Source organism: Plectropomus leopardus, chromosome 7 (genome assembly GCF_026936395.1).
Source record: "Plectropomus leopardus strain MGB_pleo_1.0 chromosome 7, ASM2693639v1, whole genome shotgun sequence".
Taxonomy (NCBI): domain Eukaryota; kingdom Metazoa; phylum Chordata; class Actinopteri; order Perciformes; family Serranidae; genus Plectropomus; species Plectropomus leopardus.
Genome location: NC_142182.1, coordinates 14,773,022 through 14,788,791, shown reverse-complemented (window position 1 = coordinate 14,788,791; position 15,770 = coordinate 14,773,022). Strand labels below are relative to the sequence as shown.

General features: G+C 38.7%; 2 protein-coding genes across 4 annotated transcripts; both read right to left on the bottom strand.

The window, feature by feature from the left end:
- Positions 1-4: 4 nt before the first annotated feature.
- uevld (UEV and lactate/malate dehyrogenase domains) lies at positions 5-8,367 on the bottom strand. Of its 2 annotated transcripts, none has more exons than XM_042496416.2 (12): positions 7,987-8,367; positions 6,693-6,777; positions 6,537-6,602; positions 6,261-6,424; positions 5,991-6,144; positions 5,823-5,914; positions 5,330-5,435; positions 4,396-4,566; positions 4,134-4,298; positions 2,034-2,121; positions 1,698-1,821; positions 5-1,524 (listed from the first exon to the last, which is right to left on the bottom strand). In XM_042496416.2, exons 1-12 carry the CDS (start codon positions 8,026-8,028, stop codon positions 1,360-1,362), a joined length of 1,422 nt encoding a protein of 473 aa, XP_042352350.1. In that variant the 5' UTR covers positions 8,029-8,367; the 3' UTR covers positions 5-1,359. The 2 variants fall into 2 exon arrangements, with proteins under 2 accessions (XP_042352350.1, XP_042352351.1); XM_042496417.2 differs by having other exon boundaries at positions 6,003-6,144.
- A 350-nt stretch (positions 8,368-8,717) lies between these two features.
- Positions 8,718-14,830, bottom strand: spty2d1 (SPT2 chromatin protein domain containing 1). 2 transcript variants are annotated; one of them, XM_042496419.2, is made up of 6 exons: positions 14,227-14,830; positions 13,798-13,912; positions 11,668-13,227; positions 9,699-9,858; positions 9,528-9,605; positions 8,718-9,330 (listed from the first exon to the last, which is right to left on the bottom strand). In XM_042496419.2, the coding sequence occupies exons 1-6, from the start codon at positions 14,287-14,289 to the stop codon at positions 9,237-9,239; spliced, it is 2,070 nt and encodes a 689-aa protein (XP_042352353.1). In that variant the 5' UTR covers positions 14,290-14,830; the 3' UTR covers positions 8,718-9,236. The 2 variants fall into 2 exon arrangements, with proteins under 2 accessions (XP_042352353.1, XP_042352352.1); XM_042496418.2 differs by having other exon boundaries at positions 13,798-13,915; positions 14,227-14,829.
- Positions 14,831-15,770: the final 940 nt, after the last annotated feature.

Genomic DNA, 15,770 nt, shown 5'->3' with positions numbered 1-15,770 from the left:
CACATTTGGTTTGAGATATTTATTGCACACCCACAAAATTGTTTCCTCTTACTGTACATATTTTAGATTCTAGCTTTGCAAAGTATTTTATACAAAGTAAACAAAAGTAAGCGCAAAGGCGACTTAAGTGTAAAGGCATTTCAAAAAAGCTTATTGCATTAAATACAGAAACAGCATTAAGTTAGCAAATAAAGCCATTGAAATATACTTCATCAGTTAGGCATCTATTAATATATATGCCTCACTCTTCTTCTGCCAACACCCTGATTTTCTCCAAAGCGATTGTGTAAGGGATGGCTTAGTACAAAAATAAGGAGAATTAAATAATCTTTGGTAAAAAATAGTCTAGGCCAAATTAAACTTACTGGAAAAAATATAGTTGTTCAAAAATACATTCTGAAGATGCTTTTGCATAGACTTTCATGGCTTTCCAAAAATATTACGCAGTGTATTCATGTAACATGGTTTAAACATGTTGGCAATATGAATACCTCTGTTCTGACGATTTCAATTACAAAATGCAATTTGTACATTGATATAGAGTGCCCCAGGAATGAGTCATAAAATATGGAAATACAATAGGATTTCAGCACCTGCGGTTCCCTCATCTGGAAATCAATGTTTGTTTTTTAAATGTGCCTTTGGCTCCTGAAATAAGGTCTGTGGTCAACAAGTGTTTAAGAGACCAGATTTGTCAGTAAAGTCCCAACTTGTGAACTTTTTATGTGTCTTAAAAAGGCAGTTGCTAACAAGTGGCTAAATTAGACTACAGATCGTCATCATGCTGAGCCATGCCGAACACGGCTTTACAGCTTAGTTTTGGGGGGCACATTAACTCATGCAACCGCAGAGTAGTTGGTTTGTAGCCTAACAGTACCCTTTTACTTTAGCAAATTTCATTTGGGCCCCGAGAATCCTGAAAAAGGAAATGATTGTGAAGATTATCTCGCTGAATAAAAGTATCGTAAATGTTTGTTTGCCACAGAGCTTATTTTCTACAATAATCTTAAATGCAATGGCAGAAAAAACAAAACTTTTTGACAAAGAACCTGCACCAAGATAACTTCTGCTTTAGCCTACAGAAAAATGTCATCCCAGGGGCACACCATTTACCCTCATTTATATAAAGTGTCCAATGAGAATATATAAACAAATCTTAATTTAAATCATACATATTTATGACAATAATGCAATTATGTCCATAACTTCGAAATTCCAGTGTTAGTAGCAAACTCAAACTGCATTCAACTTCAGCACAGTTACAATCCATTTGCTGAAAGGAGAACTCTGCTGCCAGTAAGCTGCTGCTGCCTCCCAAACTGGTCTCTTAAACCAAAACTGGGACTACAGTCACATCCTTCATATCCTAAGCTGACTAATGAGGTTAGAAAGGGAAGTAACACTTTCCCTCAGTTTGGAGTCTTCCTCCTCTCCCAGTGACACTCCAGCCAAGCGCATGGAACCGTTTGCTCCCATGATGCACGGCAAGCTGAGGAACACCTCGGCTCCTATGCCACCCCAACCCTAAAGAAAAGACAACGCAGATGAACCTATGACATTTACTATAATCAAATTTCATTGATAACATCCTTTAAAAATGCATGAACATGTCAAGCACTGATGCTACTGACTTCTAACAATTAATTAAAACAGAACAGGTAATGAGGATTTGCTATTTTTTGATTTGGTAGTTCTACCTGAGCCAGTGTGGAGACGGAGTGAGTCTTCTTCAGATCTGTCAGGATACTGTTTGTGATGTCAGCGATGGACAGACCTACAGACCACGACCGCTGGCCACGATTCTTCATCATCTCAAGCGCTCTACAACCACAGAGACATTTGTACTTATTAAACTTTAAATTTTGATGCAAAGAGACTGGTAAAGATTGATCAACAAGAGGCACCTGCATTGCTATCTTTTCTAACTCCATCTAGATCTAAACTTCAACTGTGCCCACAATTTCAGATCCAGTTGATTAATCCACAAATTCTCAAAATCCTTCACTCGGGGTCACACTTATCCATGCCAGTACCTGTCTAACAATGGTTTGGTAGTGTTGGATGCTGCTGCGATCTCTGTCTGCATGCCAGAGCTCAGCCCAGTGTTACTCATCACAGCAACTGCAAAACAAAAACAGTGTCTTTGAGTTCTTCTGAAAGCACTTTATAAGTAAAATGTATTATTAGTATTATTATTATAATACAAGCTCAATCATATGCACCAAAGGTTCTTTTACGAGTCTGTAGAATGGAAAGACCACATGAGAGATAGAGCAGTATTTCTCATATGACACTGATTTTTTTTTTTAACCATGAAATGTTATTGTATACAATTAAATAAGGGTCTATAATTTTCTGTCATTGAGTATATAACTTCACTCTTAAAGAAAAGAAAGCAGACTCACTGCCAGTTGCAGTGTCTTATTTTGATTTGCAGACTTTGTAAACATTGAATATAAAAACGATGCATAAAAATTAGTTAAATGAAAACGTTATCGCCTTTTATTTAGAAAACCCACAGTTTTAACGTCTAGTTGTATTTGTTTACAAGGCAGAATACAGACTGTATATGAGGCAGGCCCATATATACAGTACAACAGCACTGGGACTTTTAACTCTTCGTGTATCACTCCGCTTCACGGCTGTTTCAAACCTTTAATCAGGCAAACAATGTGATGTCGTACTGCTGGAGGCCTGTGTGTCCCTCTGGCAGGAAAAAAAAGAAAAAGAAGAGGACCGAGGCTGCTACTGAAACTTTTAAACCGTCTTCCGTCACGTTTATTGTTTTATTAGTTATCAAGTTAGCGAAAACAGGACGCTCGGTTACATTAATGGTAGCGGTGTTCTTCAGCGAGTGGACTTTTCTATAGACGTGTAGAAAAACTTATCCGTACCGTTGTTTTTAGCTAAACTGCCTCAGTGTAGCTAGCTGGCTAACCCCTTTTAAACCCGGCGCGGGGATGTTTGAGAGCCGGTTGCCCGGCAGGGAGCTGGAGGTGGCGGAGACCGCAGTAAGTCAAGAGAGACACACAATATACAATAACAGTCTGCTACAGTTAACAGACTCTTATTTCACTGGAAACACGCAGATAATTGTTCATGATACTAATATAAGCAGCTGGTCTGTGCGTAACATGCAGACCTAGCTAACACAAAGTAGGGGAAAAGTTCTGTGTTGCTAGGCAACAGCCATCGCTTCCAGTTTGTGACAGCGGAGCCAAAAAAATCATTGTATGAAAAAAAAAAATCATAATCTGTTGTCGCTTATTACTGTTAACTAATGTAAACTAGTCCTTTTATTTTCCGTTGATCCTTAAAAAAGTCTTAAAAAGGATTAAATTAATCAATCTTAAAGTACGCCCTCAGTGACAGTGATTGAATGACTTAAATTCATCTTTCAGAAGTCTTAAAAATGCTCATACACGCTGAATAGGATCCACTGAATTGTGTTTGTGTTGCAATTGCATTGTAAAATCACAAAGTAATTGGTAACTCTCATTTTTTGTTAAATAATGTAAGAAAAGTCCTCCTTTAATTCATCATGGTTGGATCTGAAGCAGTGTAATCTCACATGCAGAGCGAGAAACTCAAATTTGCCAAGAGGACCCACAAGAAATGCCTGATTTTTTCCCACTTTTGATGGTAAACCAAATGAACTTATAATTCATAAAAAGTGTTAATTTCATTCATTGTCCATGTTTTCTACTACAAAAGGGGTGTTTTTTTTGACATTTGTCATATATAATCTAACTTCTTCACTGTGAAAAAAAACTTGTTTTATATAGCAAACATTTTGGCAAAATAAAATTCTTTCTGAGCGGCATTAAAAATATCTTAAAAGTCTTAAATCTAGCTCACTCTAAGCTGCAGGAACCCTGTAATGAATAATTTTTGTTGAACTGTTGTATAAAAGCAATATCGTACTAGAAGTCGTGCTGATGTACAGTATATCATCACGGCTGTGATTCAGTCGTAGTGGCCAAGTGCTCAAGATAATCACAACATCACCCCCTCTCGTGTGATATTGCTTAAACAACAAATTACAAGGCAGATGGACACATATGAAAAGAGAAGAAGTGAGCTGGGAATGGAGATAGATTAATGTGACACAAGCTCTTGTCTTTCTGGCTCACCTTTGTTGTCTGAAAGTTCTCCAATGACCCAAGCTGGTTTGTGAATGTTCAGGTTAATATCCAGGATGTGACTAAGTCGCTCTGAGTCCAGATTACACCCTGCTCCTATCACCCGTGTTGGAGGCAGGCAACTCTGCCTCCAGGCAACATGTGTCATGATGTCCACTGGCATTGGATGAAAAAAAAAAGTTAAGAATACAAATGGGTTAATGAGAAGAGTGGACCTATCCCTAAAAGGAGTGTCTTTTCCTTGATCACCAACCTGGTTGTGAAGCAATGATCATCACTGCGTTAGGGCTGAGACGGGCCAGATTTGGGATGATTCCTCTGTACAAGTCCACGTTAGTCTGAACCACACTCACGTACGACTGCTCGCCGCTCCATGCATTCGCAGTCACCACGACAACCCTGGAGCCTGCAGAGGCTGACAAATCTGACAAAGGAGAGTCACCAGTAGTTAACTCCTGCACACACCTTAAAACACACCTTGAAGATAGGCAGCCAAAGCTTAAAGTATGGGTCTTCAACAAGGGGGCTACTGTGCTGGAGGGGGTGTTTTAAAAAATATATAAATAAATAAATAAATATGGCTGAAAGTACATTAAAATTGATTCAACTTATTATAATAAAGATAGATCAACAAATTAATAAAAAAGTAATAGACAAGAAAGAAATAATTCACAGTACACAACACCGATGAAACACAAGCTGTCACCCACAAATCCATGTCAAATGAATCCATGATGTATAAATATATACAATGTTGATTATTTTAATAGCTTAGTATTGTATCCACCATATAAAGATACTTTATAAGGCCGCACTACATCCAGTTTAATATGCAACTAAATTTTATATATCTTTATATCAGCTAAGGATGCCTTGGTCTGAAAAATGTTTAAGACCGCTGGGTTGATGCATTGTTGTCTCTAGCTATAAACTCTGTGGTAACTCCATTAATATAAATTGATGCATTGTTTTCTGTTATCCTCCAACAGGTCAAAGGTCAGGCTCCACTACAGAGCAGCGGCTGGTTAGGATTCAGTGAATGCTTGCTGTCATAGAGGTGAGTCATCAAGGACAGTCTCCCTAAGTACAATGCCAGCTCGCTTCCTTCAAAACAATTTAACATCAGTGATGACTCAGTCAAGAGGGATCTCTAACATGACTGTGTGACAGTGGAGAAATTGACATACCTCTGGATACCTCAACCTTAGGTAGACTGAAGATCTCTAGATCCATGCTGCCACCCTTAGTGGAACTCTCAGCGACGTCAATGAAAACAAGTTTGTCCACTTTACACTGGATACATTTTTTTTTTTTAAAAAAAGAACAAAAGAAAAAATTACTGTAAGGATTAGAATTTTTTAATTACAAATTTTAACCCAGAATGGACAAAGTATTATATATATATATATATATATATTGGGCTAGACAGACAGGTTTTACCGAAGTGAGAAAAAGCTGTACAAATTACTGTGACTTAGAAATTTAACTGATTATTTTAATGGTTTGGGTTTTTTTTGGTGTCTCCTCTCTATTTCGATGCAAACGTTGCCATAATTTATTAATTGTTACATTTGTTTGCTAAACAGTTAATTGCTCTTTTTCTGACAAAGAAGTAGTAGTAATAGTAGAGGATAAAATATAACATATCAATCAAAACAAAACCCCTGACATGTAGTTTACCTTTGATACAATGCTCATTACTGATGCCATCCCTAAATCTCCTCCCCCGATAACTGAAACTTTGTAGTTTGGTCGATCATGCCTGCTTCCACCTAAAATAGACATGAGTTAAGAGAACAATAGCACACAATTATCTGATTATCGATCATCAACAGCAAAGCTACATACCGACTGAAGTACCATCATTGATCTGTAGATTTGAAACAAAAGCCAGGAGCTCATGGGGGTCTTTATTGTCTGCTGTGGTCTTCGAGGACAGCGGAGGATCCTCCTCAAACTTGACAATCATCTCTTTCAGAAGACCCACCACAGATGACTTAGGCTGTTACAGAGGAAAAAATAAATAAATGAATAACACACTGAAGCAAGAATGATGAGTACACTTAAGAAACTCTTTAATGCAATTTTAAATTTCACCCATAAAGTATAAAATCTTACATAATCCCAGTTGTGCAGGCTCGGCAGGTGGATCCGTCCTCCTCCATCAACATGCTTGCCCTCTCTGATGACCATGTTAGGGGTCGGTCTCAGGAGGCATATGGGAGGTGTGAAGGGGAATGAGTCCAACAGCCATAGCTGAACGGGGAAGTTGTAGGAGCGGCCTTAAGATAGAGAAGCTGGCGTCAGTACGTAATCATAAAATCACTCACATGATCAGTCATTTTCTCCCAGTCTGAGTTTTTGGACATTTCTGGTATCAGAGGTCAGCCTTACCTCCATACTGGACGGGGATGTTCCCGATTAGTTTCAAGAGGTCTTTTTGGGTGCTGTCACTAAATGCTGAAATTGAACAACAGTAGCAAGTCATCAGCAACAAAAGGGATGTGATGTATGTAGAGGTGTACAAAAGATGAATGAAGAAATACTTACTGTATGTGCCCGTGACTGGTTTCATCCCGGGGTAAATCCGATGGATTTTCTGCAGCTCCTCAATTGCAACATCATGGAATTTGTACTAATGTACGGGAAGAAAAAGACATGTAAATACTGTACAAATGTCTGCATATGAAGGGTGGGAAAAACAATAGTACAGCATAGTATTGTTATATTTTTACGTGCCAATATCATGTCATTACATTGATACCAAGTATTGAGTTTTTTCTTATATAAATTATTAATAATACAAATAAAATATTAAACTTATGGTAGCATGCTAGAATAACAAAATACATTTAATCCACAAAACAGATAGATTTTGCTGCAATAACAATGACTGAACTTGGATAAACACAGTGGGATGCCAATATCCGATATGTTGATATATAACAACTAATTTGGCCAATAATCGATACTGATATATACAATTTTTCCCTACATAATTTAAGTGATCATCAAGTCTCGCTTTTACTGTGTTTTTTTCTTATGTAATCCCCTGGTAATCACCAACATTTTGATTAGTAAGTGTAATTTATTACATACCTACACATTATTACAAACATTTTTTCTCAGAATTGTAACTGTTGAGTTACATTTATTTTGTCATTTCATTACTGTAACTAGTTACATGTAACTTAGTTAATCTCCAACACTGATGATTCATTGTCATTACTATTAATGTTTTCAGTTTCCTTTGACTTCAACATCAAAATGAAGATTCATCAATCAGCCAAGGCTCAGTAATAATACACAATCACAGTCGTGAGGGGTTCAGTAGATCATTCAGGACTTTATTATGTTGCTTCTCATCACACATTCAGGAGAGCTGCCCTGGACACTGCTTCGACACCAAGACTAACCAGCAACAGCGAAAGTACATGTTTTGTTTTGGCACATGGCTGCTTTTCAGTGGTAAAGCTGACAGAGAGGCTAAAAAAATAGCTTTCAATGGCTAACCTTCAGTCAATTCAGTACCTTCCTCCGGCTGTAAGTTTATGAAGCACTGAGGGGGCAAACGGCCCATGGCAGTGATTTTGAGTTAATCGCAGCCATTCATCACTCGGTTTGTTTTGAAAAAAATGCCTGCTAGAAGCTGGTTTCGTCTTATGTTATGTCATACTTCCTTGTTGTTTCTCCAGGACATGACTAGTAACAGAGCTGGTTCAGCCAGTTGGTGAGGGCTGGCACCAGCATACATGGACTAGCCTGCTATGCTAACCGGCATTGACACGTAAACAGTTTAAATATAAAACACTTTTCGAAGCTGGTCAATCGGTACATGACTAACCTTGGAGAGGATCCGCTGTATTTTCTCTGAGCTGAGTTCCATCTATTGAAGTACAACACAAAAAAATCACGTCTCTCTGTGGTTTTACCCTCCAGTAGGCTGACTTCAACTTTAGCTGTGAAAATAAACTTCCGCAAACTTTCAGGAGTAGCTAAGCGCAACGAAAGACCCCTCCTACTTGATGCATCATCTACGGCAAGCCAAGAAGGGAGAAAAGGCTTTAAAGCGGATGCTGTTCCACACAAGCTCGAGCAGGAATACTCAATTTGACAGGAGGCCAGGGGCCAGTCGCAGCCACCCTATACACGTTTAAATGTTAGGACATTTTAATTTTAGCACATTAGGAACTTGGTGAGGAACTGTGTCGGGGGTTGCAGGGATTCTCCACTGGCACTTTTTTTTTGATAAACAAGCTCTATTTTGATGCTGTTTTATGCACTCTGACACCTTATGTATACTAAAAGTACAAAAACAATTTTAAGGTTAGATTTGGCCTGCAGGCCGTAAATTGAGTATCACTGCTCTATGGCTACAAACATCAACGATCATTTAAAAAAAAAAGAAAAACCTAATATATTGCGCAATATATAGCGAATAGGTAGCATGTAGTTAGGACTTTCCATGCTCTGTATATATTACCAAGATTGTCATAATATTTGATGTAAAACAATTAAATAAAACCCTTAAATAACTAATTTCTTAAATTCCTGTTAGGAGAAACACACAGCACATCAAGGGGTTATGTTTTCTGTATGTTCAATTGCATTTACAATCAGTTTGCTTGGAAAAATATGCAACAACTTCTGCTGAAAAATAGCATTTTATCAACACTTGACATTGTATGTCATAGTCTAAAAAAATCACACTCTTCCATATTTATAGTTCTCTTTGCAGCTCAGTTCCTCTTAAGAAATATGGGCTGTTGACAGTGTAAACCCTGCACTCAGTGGGGGAAATAAATAATATAACAGGGGAAATGTGAGAAGTTTTCGTCAACTAATGCCTGAATGATTTGTGCATATTCTGTCTTAGACTTTTGTCAAGTTGACTTCAAGTTCATCTCTTTTTCTCTGGAGCCAACATGTGTCACTTCACTCAGTTTTAGTCCGAACATAAGGAGAGAAGCAAAAAAAAAAGTAACAGAGGCCAATGTGGACACAGTCACTGGGCTTCATGTGTTAAGATGGCAGACCCCGTGGCCCACCTTTCAGGAGACATAGGTGTTATTCAGCTCAATAACAATGTTTATTTCAGTTCTTTTTTGTCCTCTTGGCATTTTTCCTTCGAAACTCCTCTTCTTCTCTTCTCTCCTCCTCCAGGTCTTCCTGCACAGCCATTTTCAGGCTAAAGTAGCAAAACACACGCATACAGAATAAAAACATTATATAAAAGGGAATAAATATTGCAGCTGTCATTACAAAAAGTGCATACACACATATAAATAGAAAAAAATAAAATAAATTATATATATATATATATATATATATATATAGAGAGAGAGAGAGAGAGAGAGAGAGAGTTGAGGTTTATTTTCACATTACCTCCTTGCCTCCTCTTTCTGCAAGTCTTTCCAGCTGCTCTCCATAAATTTAAGTGCATAGTCACTTTCATCTTTGTATCTAGGAGTTGTAAAAGCAAAAAAAGGTCTTTTCATATAGTATTTACAATACATTGAAATAAACCGTAATAGAATACACGAAGACACCACTCACTTGTTTCTGTCATAGCCAAAAATTTCCTTAATGTGCCTGGAAACATCGTCTTGATCATCACCTCCGTCATCAATAAAATCGTCCATTTCTGAGTCATACTCGTCTTCCTCATCCTCTAATTTCCTCTTGTATGCAGAGGTGATAGGTGGCAACATTGGACCTGTATAACAAGCAAAGAATTTTTCAATATAAATTTTGGCTATTGACCATATGCTAAACATAATTAGACTGTATTAAATGGACATTTGGACTAAGGTAGGAAATGTTTAAAACTAGCAAGTGTGTGATTTGAGAATCATTGTTTACCAAAGTCGATTTCATGGTACGAGGTTGACATTGAAATAATGTTTTGTTTATCCATTTTAGAAAGATAGCCGCTCTCTGACGCACGAATAATGACAAAGGCCGCTGAGTGTTGCTGACACACTTCATTCATTTAGACAAACAAACCCTTTGCCCTGTAATACTGCTTGTGTTGTTTGCAAAAAAAAGATTTGACTCATTCATTTATGATGTTCATTGTAGTGTGTTACCAATGGCATTTAAAAAAAACTGCATTAATGGCACACAATATTAATGAAGTCATTAACTTCAAATTATGTTTTCACATGCACAGTAAGCCTTCAGGTTTGTGGTTTATTTGCTGCAGAGTGCCCATCAAATATGTTGCTATGGGAGAATGCAGATCATACAGTGAAGGTAATATTATCTGGTAGTATCAAGTGATTTCTGTAAAACAAAAAGTTGCTGTGCCCGACAACGTGCTTGAGCATGACCATAAACGTATATGCTCTCTTCAACGTAGCTCTGGTTGAGAGCATGAACCACATAGGCAACTAGAGAAGAGCATACTTTGATCAGAAAGTCTCTTTTCCCTACCAACTAGACTGCTTTAAATGCTATGTCATTTCAGTTTCAGCAGTATTACTGTAAATGTCTGCTTCATCCAAGCCTTGACACATGCTGTATTGAAATGTGTCGTATAACCTGTTACTAAATTGTGAACTCAAAGTCAACAATTTATAAGTCCAGTTCACTGGTAATAAGGGAATCCTTGATCACATTTTTATGGCTTCGGATCCAATCCGAGTTATTTAATATTGACAATCTGCAGATAGAATCCTGATCCTACACTTTTGTTTTCATAGATAATGCACAGTCCACAATTTAAGAAGGCGTCTTTAAAGTTATCTAAAAAAAAATACCCAAATCAAAGCTGCTCTTTGATGTTATTTTATTAATTAGCCTTTTATTATTACTTATTTATTTTACAAAATAAAGTATAAAATGACAAACCCTCCCTTTATTTTTTTTGGCCTCCTTGCTGTCTCAAAGGAATGTCGCCTCCCCTTTTATAGTGTGTTTGATGCTGCATTGCCTGAATGATCTCCACATCTGCACGTCTGCACATCTTTTGGGGGCAGATTACCCTTCAATAATACATAAGCCATGTTGGCTTTTTGCTAATGGGGCTCACATATATGCAGTGGCAAGTGGTGAGAGAGGTTGTAGTAAACTTGGCACCACTGTCTGTACCTCCTCGGAGCAAGGCGGAAAAACACAGCAAAAGGCACAACGTGAGACTCTCACACCGAGCTAAAATGACAAGTGCTCATAATTTCGATAAATAATGTAAACAAACAGTCTCATACTGCGTTTTTTGGGTTTGTTTGGGGTTTTTTTTTATGGTGTGTGGTGTTTGGCGGCAGGCAAGGCTCAGCCGCTACTCTTAAGTTTAGCAAAGCGGAGAAGCGGCTGAGTGGAGCAGAGGCGACGAAAGGCTGCGCTCTGCGTTGCTGTGCATAACAGTAAAAACAGCTGCATGGAAACTGACATAAAACAAGGGATCAGATGGTCTAGTAGCTAAATACTCCCAACCCTGATCAGTAAAAAATGCCTTGATCAGCCCCAAATCCGATGTTTTATCCTAATGGTAATATCACACCATTATATTCCATCTGGTTCTTACCTGGTGGTCTGTTCATCATGGGTCTCTGTGGCACTCCTGGTCTGGAAGGCATTCCTGGTCTAGGAGGCATTCCTGGTCTAGGAGGCATTCCTGGTCTAGGTGCCATCCCAGGTCTCTGTGGCACGCCTGGTCGAGGAGGGCCTCCTGGTCTGGGTCCACCAAAATTCTTGGATGAAATGGTTTCTGATACCACAGTGCACTTGGGTCTTCCAGGTCCTGATCCGATGCTGCCGGTTGGTCGTCCAGGCACTGGTCCTCCATTACCAGGCCGACCAGGACCACTCCCTGGAGGTCGGGCTCCGCCACCTTTATGTTGACCCTGTGGGCCACTCGCACCGGGCCTGGCCTGTGGGACACCACCAGCTTTTGCCTGTAGTGTGCCCCCCGGCCTCGACTGAGGTTGGCTCCCTGATGAAGGTCTCATCACTGAAATACCGCTCGACTTTACGACAGAATTCATACCAGGCCTTAGTGGTTCTCCCCTTCCAGACTTGTGGCCTCCAACTATAGGTCCCTGCCTCGATGAGCTACCCTGGCTGGGCCTGGTCTGTTGGGTGCTCCCATGTTGTGATCTTTGGCCTGTTACAGCTGTTCCAGGAGCTTTGGTCCCAGGAGTACCCGAAGCTCTTGATGCGCTTTCTTTTTTAAGGATAAGGTCACTTGAGGTGCTGGATTTGTGGCTAGATGAGGGCTTGAGGCCCCCTTGTTTGGCTGAAACCTGAGAAGATGTGGCTTTCGAAGGAATTTTACTGTTCATGGCACCAGATGAACCAGACAAGCTTGTCTTGGGTCTGTCTCTATCATTAATGGACATCTTAGGTCGTTCCCTTTCCTTGTCGCTTACAGAGGACTTGGAAGAAGAGCGGCCTTTATCACTAGTCGGTGTTGGATGTAACTTCTTTACTGACCCACTGGGCAAACTTGGCTTTTCCACAGATGTCTTCTGTGGTTTGTAATTCTTCTGATCTTTCTCTGAAGTGTTTTTCTTTATTGAACTAGAACTTGGCTGAGGCTTGCTGTCTCTTTCTCTCTGTTTCTTAGCCTTGCGTTCCATCTCCAATTCTCTTAGCTCTTCAGCTGTTCGAAGCCTCTCTTCTTTTTTCACTAACTTGGCTTTTACCTCGACTGGTTCATGCTGCTTCTTCTCTGCCAATTTGAGTAACTCTGCAAAGTTCATGGGAGGTGGAGGGGGCTTGGGTGGCCCACTAGATTTTTTAGAGGAAGGCTTGCTGCTGCTACTCCCACTAAAACCAGTGTTTTTCCCTGGTCGCAGCAGTTCTGGCTCTGGCTCTGGCTCTGAATCTGTCTGTTCATACTCGTAATTATCCTCATCATCCTCTGGGTCAATTATGTTATTCTTAAACCTGTCATCATTCATCGACTTTTCTTCCTGCATTTCTAGTTTTGATTTCCTCTTTTTAGGAACATCAACCACTGGGATGCCGTTGTAACCTTTGAAATTGTCCTTAGTTCTGGAAGCCATGGCTCGTGCTTTACGGTCCGACTTCAACTCAACCCTCTTGGCCAGTAGCTCCTGCTTCTGTTTTTTCATTTCAATTTCTGGAAAAAAAGAAGATAAACATTTGAATAATCAATGAGGAGAGTATTCTGTACAGTGAGTATATGACCATCAAATCCACATCATCTACCCAGTGGTGGAAGAATTATTCAGATAATTTACTTATGTAAAAGTACTAATACCACAGTGTAAGTAAGTATATTTAGGATAAAAAATATTTAAAGTGTTAATAGTAAAAGTACCCACAGAAAACAAATAATTATTAAAAAATATATTTTTTAAAAAACAAACTAAAAATAATATTGGCAATTCATTTTCTGTCAGTTTACTGATTAATCAACTTATCATTGCAGCTGTACTTGTATACATTTTTTGGTTATTTAATTTATAACATAACATCACATTTTATGAATTCTTACGATTTTTACATAAAAATCTTAATCTGTAAAGTAATTCAAGTGAATGTAATGATGAAAAAAGTTAAAGTATAAAGAGACATGAAAAGTAAATACTCGGATATGGCACAAGTTCCTCAAATTAGTATGTAAGTACAGTACTTGAGTAAATGTATTCAGTTAAACTTCATCACTGTTTAATTTAATCAATGGTACCTTTCTTTATCATGTCACTGCGTTTCTTCTTCAAAAGTGCCTGCACAGCAGCAGCACTTACGCCTTTCGACCTCGGGTCCTTTTTGGGTGGTCCGGCTTGTAAACTGTATCTCTTCTGCTAAAAGAATGACAAATAATACAGGAAAATTCACAGCTTATTCAATATGTAGCAGTTACACCGCTTTCTGTGTTCTCTACAGGAGCCCAAATATCTGTTTTATAAGGAGACAAGATGTTATTTGTCAGATATATTGGTCTAAAGATCACTATTGATTGTAAATATAAAACGTGACACAAGGGTGGTAGTTAGCAGATAGCTACATTATCAGATCCCTCAGACAGATGAGCTGGCATTTGTGAGCTCACAAGGTTGGCCACAGATCCCCATTTCACTGTTTGGCCTGAGTAAATTGAGTGTCTCTGACTTACCTGTACACTGCTGACGCCCTGATTTTGCGAGGCGATGTCCAATATATTATCAAAGTCCATCATTTTGGGAGCAGGTGATGGAAGCTCGCTGTTTGAAATTAGGCAAGATTCAACCAGGAGAGCTAAAGCTAACTGTTAGCGTTTAGCTTGCAAGGCAGGTAAGTTAGCCTGGGATTTTGCGTTACCAAACGGCACTTATATAGCTATTAAGAAAACACTTTATCAAACATGATCCATGGGAAGAAAGACGGTATGTTTAACCGCTAACGCTACTTTACTCCACCGGCTTCCGTTAGCTCATGCTAGCGACGTTAGCATTAGCTAGCCTTACAAACGTTGGCAACAGTTAGCCAAACATGAAGCCTGACAGACGAACTTTTGTGCTGCTATAACACACCAAACTAAGGCCAGATCCATCAAAATATCCGTACAAATAAATCCGTCTGAGAGAAATGCATTAATAACTCAGCCATAAGGTTGAGTGTTGGTAGAGACTAATAGATAGCAACTACCGCTGAAATACAGCTAACAGCTGACAGCTCCATGCTAACAGCGAGAAAGAGAGGATTAAAGGGTCCAAAGAAACATCTGAGGAAGTGAGAAGACTCACTGCTACGTGTTTCCGTCTTTGCGGGATTACAAAGAGTAAATCAATAAATTACTACGGAATGGACTACATTATCATGAAAAATAATATTTGGACTAAAACAATGACCGATAAGTGACGGGGTGTTTATATGAGTGTCCAAATTAAGATTGTGGCATAAATTATACAATCGCTGTTTAAATAACTGTCTCCAGTGGAATTTTAATATTTGCATTTTAAATATTTGTATGGATTTGCGAGATGAGAATGGTCTCATAAAATTGTCTCTGAACGAGTAAAAGTAGGCTATTAAGATGGTGACCATAGGCTGCATGTACAGTCTGTATAGTGTGGACAACAGAGGACTATATGTTTAGTCGATGATGGTGGCACTTGATTTTCTCTCTTATTTTATTTGGAATAATCCTAGATCTAGTTTGTAAAAATGTAACATGAGTAAAAATTCGTATTATCTTTGATAAAAATGTTTAGCATGTGAAAATACTGCGATGCATTTGACACACGCCCAAAAAACAAAAACATGATTTATTTTTTCATGAATTCAAGTACAATGAAGTGTGGGGGGAAAGACGAATAAATAATAAGACTCAATTCTTTCTTTTTAAATTAGATAAGTCCTTGCTAAAACATGCAGAACGACTGCACTGCTAAATATACTTTCACAATATATTACTGGGCAAATCAATTTGGTACTTTCAAACTAAGACCAAAAATTAAAAAGACTGGCGATCATCAGTGAATGTTTATGTCCGACAGATTAAAAACTAAGGGCTTTTTGTCGATTTACACTTATTCACTGTAGATTCACGTTAATCCGCTCCCTACTAAAAAATGTGTTCCACATTTTACGTGTGACTGGCACGTCTGCCTTTCGTGTCTTTACGCAACGCCCGTCCAAAAAATATTTTTGACACTTGTAGACCACATGATGTCGCTA

Coding starts and splice junctions, on each gene's coding strand:
- spty2d1 (XM_042496418.2), bottom strand. CDS start 14,289: ATGATGGACTTTGATAATATATTGGACATCGCCTCGCAAAATCAGGGC. Junction 13,228..13,797: donor CAGTGACATGATAAAGAAAG/GTACCATTGATT, acceptor CTTTTTTTCCAG/AAATTGAAATGAAAAAACAG. Junction 9,859..11,667: donor CATGATGAACAGACCACCAG/GTAAGAACCAGA, acceptor CTTGTTATACAG/GTCCAATGTTGCCACCTATC.
- uevld (XM_042496416.2), bottom strand. CDS start 8,028: ATGGAACTCAGCTCAGAGAAAATACAGCGGATCCTCTCCAAG. Junction 5,915..5,990: donor CAATGATGGTACTTCAGTCG/GTATGTAGCTTT, acceptor TGTCTATTTTAG/GTGGAAGCAGGCATGATCGA. Junction 2,122..4,133: donor AGAACTTTCAGACAACAAAG/GTGAGCCAGAAA, acceptor TTTGTTTTGCAG/TTGCTGTGATGAGTAACACT.